We start from the raw sequence: 11,798 nt of genomic DNA, 5'->3' as shown, positions 1-11,798 counted from the left end.
GGTGGGGGGGCAGGGAAGGAGAGGTGGGATACAGTTGTCCCTTCTGCAGGAAGGGGGACAAAACACAGCCAGGAAGTGAAAGTTCTCTAGGGAGACAGGTGGCTATAGGTAAGCTGTTAGCTCAGGGAGGAAGGATTTGGCCACAGGCTTTTATTCACTACCCTCTTTCTTTCTGGGCACTCCAGAAAGAATGTTTTTCTCTCCACTCTGCAGGACTGAGCCTCGCTATTTATTTATTTATTTTTTTATTGAGACAGAGTCTTATTTTGTTACCCTTGGTGGAGTACCCTGGCATCATAGCTCATAGCAACGTCAAATTCTTGGGCTCAAGCGATTCTCTTGCCTGACACTAGTAGTGGGGACTACAAACGCCTGCAACAATGCCTGGCTATTTTTGTTTTTATTTGTTTGTTTACCAGGCTTGGACTGGGTTTGAACCCACCAGCTCTGAAGCATGTGGCTGGTGCCCTACCCACTGAGGTGTGGGTGCCCTGAGCCTGGCTATTTTTGACCCCAGAAATAGGTTTAGAAGGCAAGGTTCATTCGTAAAGAAAGAAGCTGTCCACCACCTGTTTAGTCACCTGTGGGTAAGTCTGTCTAAAGTCTTCAGACCTCCGTTTTAGTTTGTTACACTCTCAAAGTTAGGAGAACTGCCATGACTCTATCTTAGATTCCTCTTGCTGCCATTTTCCCCCTGGGCAGGCAGCACAGAGCACTGAGCAGAGGACACACACTGACTTAAGGCTGGATTTAAATGCTTAGGAAATTACTTGGCAGTTGTGACCCGTGCTTCAGTTTTCAGGTCTGTAAAGTTGGAATAAATTGTACCTTGCCGAGGCCAGAGCTTGGCCTTTCCCTCGGCATCTCTCCTGGAGCCTGTGAGCCCCTGGTCCATAAACCTCTCGAAGCCTGGAAAACAGTGCTTAGTTCATCTTCAGCCTTCTTCTTCCACACTGAGTCCTGCACTTCCCAGGCCCTATGGCCCTTTCTGCCAATCACAACTGCATCTTTGTGTCTTTTTGGACCGCACAGCCCTCACAGACTTCTGCCCCAGCCCTCTTCCCTCAGGTTCCCATCAGTCCTGGCACCTTGATGGGCTCCAAGTGGTGATGAAGTTCCTCCTGTCCTCAGACCCCACAGGCTGGAGGGCAGTGGAAGAGTGACAGAGTGTCACACCTAACACTGGATGGCACCGAGTGGCCTAGGTATGCCACAGCAAGGGAGTTCAGCTGGGCAAAGAGGCCCAGAGGCTGCTGGAAGCTGTTTCTCCTCAGAGGGAGGAGGTCCGAGGGTGATGTGCGTGGGCAGGATTTGGCTGGGTTGAGTCATGGCATGAGGCTCTGTGGAGGCCTTGACTCTCCCCTCCACCCACAATCACCAAGCCCAGACACCAGAGGCAAGATGTGTGGTGTGGGGGGTGACAAAGGTGGTGGTAGCCTTGAAATTCAGGGCAGCATCTATGGTGAGAACTCCAGAGCTCATATCAGCTCCTTGATCAGTGGCAACAGAGACATTTTATATGTGAGAAATGACACCAGTCACATCTGTTGAGGAGAAATCAGATTCTGAGCTAAAGTTTAGTTGTTCTTTTCAAAACCCTAAAAGGTTTGTGCACTTTGAGAATATTCCAGAAGTAGAATGATATACAGGAGAGGGGATGTCATGGGTTTCAAGTTGGAACACTGTAGATTCATGTTGGGGCTCTCTCTGGCCTCAGTGTGTAATCTTGAACCCCCAGGGCTTTGCTTTTGCTCTGGACTTGATCAAACACTCCTGCTAGACACTCCCTCCTAAAATCCAGAAACTGGGGGCTGGTCATTCCATTGACCCACCTTTCTCCCCAGTCTCCATGTATTTCTTGCTCAGAGAAAGGCTCTGAAAGAGAATAGTGCTCATGACCTTGAAGTGGGCAGTGGTGGGTGAGGCCCAACCCCCGTGTGGAGGCAACGCTGATCCACCTGGAGTTTGGTTGAGGTTCCCCATGACTCCTTCTGAACTATTTCTCCACCTGTTAACTGAAGTAGCTATTCCACAACAAGGATATCATTCCATTGGGTTAGGTTTCACATGTAAGAAGCCAATTATATGTAAAAATGAAAATGCCTTCCACTGGGGGAAAAGGCAGTGCCCAGGTCCAGAAATGATATGGAGGGCCAAGCAGCGAGATGCGTGGCCTGGGAGCAGGGCCTGAAAACAGACTTTGGTAACTTCAGTGTTTGCCACTGACATTTCCCTCACCATCCCCATGACACATGCATACACATAAACATACACCAAAGATGACTGAGGACCATTACGTCATTGCCAAGAAACTGTGGCTGGATAAGACTTTTTGCTGTGAAATGTCATTTTATTAACTGATTTTTTTTTTTAACAAAAATAAACAATTTAATGAACAAGAAGTACAAAAGCTTCTGGATATACAAACTCCAGGAGGGGGGAAGAGCCTGGTTTTGGCTGCTTTGTGGCTTTCACTGAAAGCAAATGAGGCAGAAAGGCCCCAGCCCCACCCCCACTCCAGGTCCTGGCTCAAACCGCAGCCTGCTCCTCCTCCCCAGTCTTGGCTCACATGGAGGTGCCGCCTCTGCCCCACCCCTGGGCTGGCCTGGGAGCGCCCCCTGTAGGGAGGCTAGAGGCCGCCTCTCCAGGTACAGAATCACCCACACCCTGGAGCATCTCTAGGCCTCATCTCCTATCTGGAGATAAGCTGAGAGGACACTCTGTGACAGATTGTCCCCACGCGGCCCCCCGCTTGCTGTGGCATGAGCAGCAGCAGCAGCAGCAGCAGGGCTTTGGCTACATTCTCACACTTTGAAAACAGTGATGGGGCTGCCCATGGAACTGACCAGTGAGGGGCACAGTCCCTACTGGGAAGACTAGCCTGACCCTTACTAGCAGCCCAGAGGGTTAAAGAGGCAGGCAGCCCCTGTGATTCCTGGCCTGGGAACCAGCAGTCCCATCCCTAGGCTGGTAAACTCACATTTTAACATTTTGCATTATTGCACGTTTGTCTGGGATGTTAGCCGTGTCTCTAGGGGTTCCCAGCTGACTGCAGCACTGCTAGCGCAAGTCACTCCCTCCACAGGCAAACCCAGCTGGTGAGGGCAGTCAGCTAGTCAGCTGAGCCTTGTGATGGGTCAGCCAGAGGCCTTCACATATGTGGTCTTGTTGGGATCAGGGACTACTTGGCTCCATCCGGCTTTGAAAAAGACCAGCTGCCGACCTGGGGGCAGAGGTGAGGGGTAAGAGGACTGGATGTTTCTCTCCATAGACGTGGGGCCATTCTCCCTAATTCCACTGCCTTGAGGACACATACTTCTCTATCCTCATCTCAGCTTCCCTTCTGCCTTTTGATGGGGGCCTACTACCTGTCAACCTCCTTCCCCCTGCAGAAGTCCAGCCACCTCCCTCAGGATAGCTTCTCCCACTGGCTCACCCGTCCAGGTGGTCTGGTTGGTGACCACAAAGGCTTGGCACTGGGCATGGCTCTCACAGATGTCCACAGCCTCAGCCAGGTTGAACACTGAAAGGAGGCAGCTACCGTGGTGGTAAGATGGCCAGCATCGGTAGTCCTCCTGGGGGATGGTGTTGGCTGGGATGCGCTGGTACTCTGTGGGTCAGGGATTGAGCAAAATGAGAACTGTGTAAGCTCAGGGATGAGGGATCCAAAGCCCAGTCCCCCAGCATGGAGATGAAGGCAGCCACTGCTATTGAAACTAGGCTGATCACCAATAAAGGGAAAGCACAGACTCAGTTTTTAGGGGATACACAGCTCCTAAGTCTAAGGAGATTTCGGCTTGGCACCAGTAGCGCAGTGGTTATGGTGCCAGCCACATACATTGAGGCTGGCAGGTTCTAAGCAACAGTGACAACTGCAACAAAAAATAGTCAAGTGTTGCAGTGGGCACCTGTAGTTACAGCTACTTGGGAGGCTAAGGCCAGAGAATTGCTTAAGTCCAAGAGTTTGAGGTTGCTGTGAGCTGTGATGCCACAGTACTCTACCAAGGGCTACATACTAAGTCTCTTGTCTCAAAAAAATCTAAGGAGATGCAGCTGGTTTAGGCAGCCCAGGATGGCTGGTGCATACACGGGGTGTGCATACACGGGGCCGACACACACAGACACAGAGCCACCAGCTGTCCAGGCTAACTGCTGAGGTCAGAACATTTTAGACAGAGCCAGGCTTCTCAAACTTCAATGTGCATGTGAATCATTAAGGCATCTTGTTTAATATAAATTCTGATTTAGTAGGTCTAGGGTGGGACCTGAGTCTCTGCATTTCTAACTACCTTCTAGTGTGGTGTGCGGATTTTGAGTAGAAGGGTTTGAAGCATCCCTCATTCATACTTTTCCCTGGCATTGGGGAGAGAGGTTAGGCAAGCTCCTCAGATTGGCTGCGGGGGACAGACAGGAAGTTTTGTAGTAAAGAGGCATGCCATGGGCTAAAACGCAAAACATCCGTAGCTAGAGTGGGGAGAGGCTGCAGGAAAAATCTGAGATCTCTTCGTTATATAGGGAGAGCCTCAGAGACGCTGAAAACCCACAGCCAGGAAGCTGCCTGGCTGTAGGCCTCTTGTTCACCCCAGTCTTTCCCACTGCTTGGGGAGTCCCAGCTCTGAACTGATAATGCAGAAGCCCTGGGCCCCTGGCCACCCCGCCCTCCTGTCTCCTTCTCCTACTAGGGACTAGACCAAAGTCCAGGGCTGGCTGTGATTTATAGCCCCATAAACTGTGTCCTCAGGGACAGAGCCAGCCATTGTTCACCTCGTTAAACTTTATTTACAGGGCTAACGAGGGCTCCCCCACCCCTAAGACTGGTCAGGGCTCCTTGAATATGGAGGCTGCCCACCCCTACCCCCTGCCAACCACAGTTACACCCCAGGGCTTCAGCAGAGGGACCACATCCTACAACCAGCTGCTAGAATTCTCTCCCTGCCTTGGGGTTTCTTAGCTGGTTGTAGTGTGGAGCCTCCCTCTCTACCTCCAGCCGCCCTCCTAGCCCTGGAGGCTAGAGGAAGAGAAGCAAACATGTATTGTGTTCCAGCTGTGTCATAGGAACTGCTCTAATTGCTTTCACACATTTCACCTGGTGTTTAATCTCCCTAAGAATTTTGTGAGGTGGGTCATACTGAACCCAATTTACAGGTGAGGAAAGTGAGGTTCATGGGGCAATTTGCTCAAAGTCACACAGCCAGTGCATAGTAGGGCACTTAGTAGGGTTTGGAGCTATCCATAGGAAGCTTGTCAGTGCCTACCTGTCAGTTCAAGGCAGAATTATAGTTGTTCTAGCTTAGCTAGAGATGGGACCGCACAGTGAATGCTGAACAGTCAGTGGTCTCTGCATTACTCCATGTGAGCCCTTACAGTGGCCTTTGGAGATAAGGGCCTCCAAAATGAGGGTACGCCAGTTGGCCCAATTGTGGGGTCACTCAGCCTCCACCTGCTCCCCACCTCCCTAGTCCTTGGTCCCTGCTGGGGCTCCTCACCAGTGCTGCTGCTGGTCGTGGAGTTCTGCAGATACTGGCCGCTCCGGTACAGGTGCAGCACCATCTCCAGCTGGGTCAGGGTTTCGTCCACCCCCCAGGTAAGCTCTCCTGCAGAGAGCAGTGAGGCTAAGACAGGGTGCCTGGGTTTCCACTCCTCCTCTAAGTAGGTAGGCAACTGCTCCCCCTCCTCCCCCTCTGGAGCCTGGGCCCAGATGACTGATGGGGTGGGGAGGGTGACTTGCTTGGTCATTCTTGTCCCCACTCCTGCTGGGGAAGAGGCAGGTGAGGGGAAGCAGATAGGCCCTAGAAAGCTCACCTGTGGCATTGACAATGCTGTCCAGCAGAGGCCGTAGTGAGGGAGGGGCACTGTGCGGCAGGAGGTATGTGAAGAAAAACCTGTGGCAGAGAGATACTAGGAGCTCAGGGCTCTGCCTTCCTCTACCCTAACCCAGCCAGAGAGCCTGATTCCTCAGGCCTGGCAACCAGGCATACTCCAGACAGACTCAGGAAAGGGACACGTGCTAAGTCTACAGCTAATTTCATACCAAACTGAAACCTGACACCTGTCTTCCCCATCCTTCCCCAGGACTTGCCCAACTCACAGCCCAACATTATCCCCTGACTGACCCCCAGTGTCAGAGCAGCCCCATGCCTCAGCCTGATGAAGGAGCTTTCCAGAGGTCAAGGGCCAGGGTGGGAAGGGGAAATGCCAGCACTACCAGCCCTGGGCTCTATTTTAAGAAGCCTCCAGCTGCTACCCCCCAACCCAGATTCTCCTTGGAGCTATTTTTAGCCTCACCATCAAAAGCCTGAATGTTCCCTTCTAGACTGAGTGGAAGCCTTTCCCCGCCCCATGACTCTATTGGCCGAGGCTGAGTCTCCCTATCTTTGCTAGCCTCCCGGACCTCACGCTGGCTCTCTCCCTGCCACGCTCTCCTGGGCCCACTGTCCCTCACAAAGATCCTGAGTGGAGGTGGGGGTCACCTGTAGGCATTGTAGAGGTTCCGCTTCTCATTCATGCCCTCACACCAGCCCTGGGCTGAGCAGGGCAGGGTGAAGTTCCTGGCCGGAAACTCAAGGATGCAGTTGGCACTGCTGGCACATGGCGTCTCCTCCACCCGTGCATCATCCAGGTCTGTCACCTTTAGCTCCCCATCCACCAGCACAAACTGTCGAGGGCGGAAGTCCAGCAGAGTGACCGAGCCCAGTGGGGAGTGAGCCAGGTGGTGAAGGAGGCGACCCAGACTCAGGCAGATCTACGGGCAGACACAAAGACTGCTGGCTGCTGCTGTCCAGGGTGAAGGCCTGTGGTACTCAGCAGTGCCCCTCTTTGGGGCTTTTGTCTTCTTGGCCCCAGTGCCAGGAGCCTTAGGAAGAAGGCCAGTGATATTTGATTAACCCTTAGCTAGTATGACCCTGCAAATAATATGGAGTGGGTAGGAAACTGCAGCAGGGGGTCTGGAGATAATGAATCCATTCCCTGAAGCTGTCTTGAGTGTGGTTTTGGTTCAGTATATGGAGGGAGGATCAAGATGATCTTAAGGTTTTTTCTAGTCCTAGGACACCAGCCCTCCTGAAGCCAGCCTGAGTGTCTGTATGTGAGCGTGTGTGTCAGGGAGAACACAAGTGCAGAATGTCAGGGTCCTCCGTGTCTTGCCTCCTTTTTTAACCCTTTGGCCAATGGCCGAGTCAGCCTGTGTTCCTTCCTCCCCCTCCCTCGGCTAAGGAGGAGCTGAAGCTGCTCTGGAGAGCTGACCTTCTAAGGGAGAACCATCCCAGCCCAAGAGCCCAGGGCTGAGCCCTCCTCCCCACTCACTCGGAATCGATCCTCCCAGGATGTTTGCAGCAGCTGGATCATTTCCACAGGGGCGCCCAGCTCCGTGATGGTGGTCAGGGTGTCTGGTATGTCCTCACTATCCTGGTAGCAGTAGCCATACAGCTGGGGGAAGCCCAGGGCAGGTCATTAGGTCACAGGGTGGGGGCAGGGACAGAGAGGGGCTGGACTGTCAGATGCCCCCTCCTTCTGTTCCCCATAATCCTTAGGCTTCTGCCTTAGCTCAGGCCAGTAAAGAATAGGAGCATTGCCTGGGAAGCCTGCCCTTTCTTCCCTATAGTCAGAGTTCCTGCCAGCCATATCAGCCCCTCACCTCTTGCCATTCAGGTAAATGGGCAAGGTCTGGCCACCATGTGTTAACTACATGCCAGGCTCCATGATAAATGTTCTACATGTGTAACTCCATTCTTGTAATAACCCCAACAGGCACTGTGTGTACTACTATTATCTTCAATTATAGGTGAGAAAACTCAGAGAGGTTAAGCCGCTTGCATAAAGTCACACAGCTAATAAACACAAAAGCTAGAATTTGAATTGAGGCCACTTGGTTTCCACAACCTGATTCCTTCCAGGAATACTGCTTGCCAATATATAAGCCAGCAAATGATTATTATGCATCCTTCCCTACTCCAATCCTTGTCTATTCCTCAACGTTTCCACTTTCTGGCAGCTTCACTTTTTCTCTGCTTGGGTCTTGTGGGAGGAAGAGCAAACTCCCTCAGGACTGGTAACAGGTGTTGATAAGACAAAGTAAGGGGCACCTGTCTGGGAGTTCTTTGAATATGTGTGTGGGTGATGTGTGTCAAGGGGGTGGTGGTGAGTGATGACTCTAAGGGAGGATCAACTCTTTGGGGGCATGGTCACAAGGGACTGCCACTCCATAACATCTGGTGGAGGGGCTGGGTGCTGCCCAGCTGGTCAGGGACTTCCGGGAAGCACAGCCTGACTTTGTCACTACCACCTAAACCAGCATCCGGGCTCTCTCAACATACTCTAGAGCAGTTAGAAGGTTCAGATGGTGCTCAAAATAGCCAGCACCCTCTGCGGTAGAAACACAAAGGCTAAGTTGTGGGCCGACTGGGGAGAGGAAGCTTCGTGGTGGAGAGTTGGGGGGCACCGAGCCCACGGCTGCCCTCATGCCATCATTCATACCACTCCAGGCGGCACGTGCCCTTTTCCCATCCCAGGAGCACCCCTTCACTCCCCCTCCCTGGAGCCAGGCACCCCAACCTACTCTTGGGCTGTGATTTGGGGAGCTGGATCAGTCCCTGGTACCCTGTTCCCCCTCTCCACACTTCCATCAGTCCAGGAAGGCCTCAGACCCTAGTGGGGTGGGAAGAAGGTAAGGGAGCAGCCCTGGGGCCTGGTTCTCATTTTCTTGCCTAGAGTCTGAGCCTTTGTGGGAAACTTCTGAAGGTTATTAAACACCCGGAGGTCGTTAAATGCGCTGTTAACGAGGTATTAATCAACACCCCTCAGGAAAAAATAAAAAGACACCATTAACCCCCCCAGGAAGCGTGTGGCTGAGCATTTCAGTTGCATCTTTTGTTCCTTTGGGAGAAGAAATATCCTCTAGTGGGGCCAGAATCTGGGCCCAAGCAGGTCTGGGGGCCCATCTGAGGCCCAAGGACCCAGGATGGCGAGCAGCAGTGGGGGGAGGGAAGACCCTGTGCCCTTTGACCCTGGGCTATAGAGGCATGTGTCACGTGAGGGAGTGTGTGTACGTGTATGTGTCAGGGTGGGTTGGGGAGGGGAGTACAGAAGGAGGGAAAGATTTCATCCAGGCAGCCCCCAATGATCAGAGTAAGTACTGGGAGGCACAGAGCAGGACCTGCTATCCTGGGCTGCTCAGAGCCTGGGAAGGGGCCTGGGACAGTCTGTGTCACACGAGGAACTCTAGAAACATTCTTTAGGTTCTCCCCAGTTCAGCAAACAGTCAAATGGTTTTGAAAGATTAAATGATTAAGAGGTATTAAAACAACATTATTTCTAGTTCCCTGCATACCCGCACTGAAACCTCCTGAGCAGGAAGACCCTGCCATAGGCTTCTCTGCCAACAGAAAAGGTGGTGCTGAGGAGGCCAGAAGGCTTGGGGGCCAAGGGATGAGTGGGGGAGACTCACCCCCAAAGCAATCCCTAAACTCACATTAATGGACCCTGCTTTTCACTTTTCTCAGGCACAAAGAACCTGGAACCCTCTCTACCTTAGCAACCCTTGTGCCCCAGGACAGCTAACTTCACTCTCTGACCCTACAGGAATGACACAGTCAACCCCAGACAGAACCAGTCTTGGTTTGGTGAGAGAATAGGTGAATACTACTCAGCTGTAATTTTTATTTTGGTGCCTTCAGAATTGGGCTGGGGGCCTGACATTACAGGGAGGACTGTGCTGTGATATATGTGGACGGGGTTGGCTGCATGCTCCTCAGAAAGTTTGGGTGGGTTAGTGAGAGAGGGAGAAGTGCCTCAAGAGATAGGAAGGCACCTCACACATCAAACCTGTCTTAAGGCAGGGGGCTTGAGTCCATCTCAATGTCCTGCTAAGTCACCTAAGACCTCTCTATTCCCTTAGAATCTGGCTGACACCCCCGGGTTTTCAGAAAGTTCCCAAGAGCTCCTAGGAAGCGGAGAGAGCAAGATCCACCCAGTTAGAATGGCCACGTAACCAGCTGCTCATTCCCTGAAGCTCCTGACAGCGTCAGCCATGCAGCCAGGCATAACCACATACAACTGTGGGCTCTGCTGACCTTGTGAGACCAGATCAGGGTCCAGGACCCTGTCATAAATGTCTGACCAGGGTGGGAGTGTTGTACCAGAGATTGGGAGCCAGCAGGAGTATAAATAACTTTCTGGCCTGCTTCTCCTATTTGGCAATGTTCAACTGTCCCTCTAGGCCTGGGGGCCCATCTCACTCCTAAGAAGTGGAGGGAGGGACTCCTGGATTACCATAAGTTCTTCAGGATGCAGAAAGGTTCGTTTTAGTAGGCTGGGAGGTGGAAGCTATAGGTGAGGTTCATTTGTTGGGGAGTTGCTCACACCCTGTGTTCATTGGGCCAAGAGAAGTCAGGGATTTCCCTCTCTGTCTGCTCAGACATGTGCAAAAGGAACAGTTTGTTTAAGTTTATTAAAAGGATTTGTTCTGTAAAATTTGGATTCAGTCAAAAGGCCTCACTCAAGGATCCAGAAGGCCACATATGGCCCCAAGGACACAGGTTCCCCACCTCTGAATCCCAGAATGGAGACTTGGGAGAGAGGAAGTGGGATGTGTTAGAGTTGTGCCGGCATTGTGAGAGGTCCAATTTAAGTCTGGCTTGCAGGGGTGGGGGTGGGGTGGGGTCAAGGTGGGCATCTTACTTCCCCCACCGCCCCCAGTGAACAGGGCAGGCAGAGTCCCATTGAGTAAGGAACTTGGGCTTCTGGCTTTCTCAACCTTCAGCCTCTTAGCTATACAGGCTCACATTTAGACCTTCAAGCCTTTGGTCCTCCAAGCTAAGGCCCTGAGGCTTCCTCCGTGACTGAAGGACACTCTTTAAAGCCTGGGGAACTCCAAGGTCATTTCTGGGAAAGGCTGTGCATTTTCTAGCCTACTTCCCAGTCCCCTTCCTGTGGCTTCTGGGTAGGGCTGGGGCTGGGGCTGGGGGACTCTCTGAGAATTAAGCTTGACACCTGCCTCAATCTCACTGCTGTCCAACTCCATTTTAAGTCACTGGAAGTTGGGAGAAGGAGGGTTCGTCCTATTCTACCAAGAAAGGGGATCCTATCACTGCGGTTGGGATTCTGACTCAGGATTCTGGCTTGGGGTCATTTTGGCTTGGAGTAATATCCTTGTTGTTCAACACCCTAGGCTACAGCTAGCAGCAGGAGGGAGGAGGAGGGGTCCTATTTCTTATTGGACTTCCCTATCCCCTGAGTTTGTGGACTTAATGTTCTGGCCTGGCTTTAAGGAATGTGAGGAAACTGAGAAGCCCAAGTCCCTTGGTAAAGGGACGCCCACCCACGAGTGGGCGGCAGGGTGGTGCAGTGGGGAGCGCTCTTGCGCCAGCTTAGTCGCGCGGCACAGTCATCGGCCCTCCATTTCTTTATCTCCCAGCCAGCATCCTCACCCTCGCACCCCAACCTCATACCTGCAGCACGTTGGGGTGCCGCAGCCGCTCCAGCAGCACCATCTCCTTGAGCAGCTTATGGGCCGCCAGCCGATAGCAGCCCCTCCGTACCCCGAACTCGCGCACGCAGCTACCCAAATCGTGGCCGCTGAAGTCCACAGCCTTAAGCGCCACCGCGGCGCCGCCGGGCAGGCGGACCCGGTAAACGGCCTTGGTGTAGCCTGAGCCCACGTACTGCGCGCCGGACACGTTGCGGAGAGCGGCGCAGCCCAGGCGCAGGCCAGGGCCAGGGGAGCCCGGACCGGGAGCCGGGGGCCAGCCTGGGACGCCGTCGGACAGGGGCCGGGCCCTCGGGGGCCGGGGACGCTGCAGGCC

The 11,798-nt window shown here is 53.0% G+C and overlaps 1 protein-coding gene across 1 annotated transcript; it reads right to left on the bottom strand.

Annotated features, from left to right (window-relative positions):
* Nucleotides 1-2,329: 2,329 nt before the first annotated feature.
* Nucleotides 2,330-11,798, bottom strand: PKDCC (protein kinase domain containing, cytoplasmic; the record flags this gene model as incomplete). Its single annotated transcript, XM_012803984.1, has 7 exons — nucleotides 2,330-3,223; nucleotides 3,437-3,610; nucleotides 5,487-5,594; nucleotides 5,803-5,882; nucleotides 6,471-6,742; nucleotides 7,303-7,425; nucleotides 11,445-11,798. Coding segments are annotated over 7 exons (1,197 nt in total), but the record flags the coding sequence as incomplete, so codon positions are not given.

The sequence above is a fragment of the Otolemur garnettii genome, unplaced genomic scaffold (genome assembly GCF_000181295.1).
Source record: "Otolemur garnettii isolate 467f Iridium unplaced genomic scaffold, OtoGar3 scaffold00024, whole genome shotgun sequence".
NCBI classification, from domain to species: domain Eukaryota; kingdom Metazoa; phylum Chordata; class Mammalia; order Primates; family Galagidae; genus Otolemur; species Otolemur garnettii.
The sequence above is the reverse complement of the archived record's forward strand: the minus strand, read 5'-3'. Positions and strand labels throughout refer to the sequence as shown.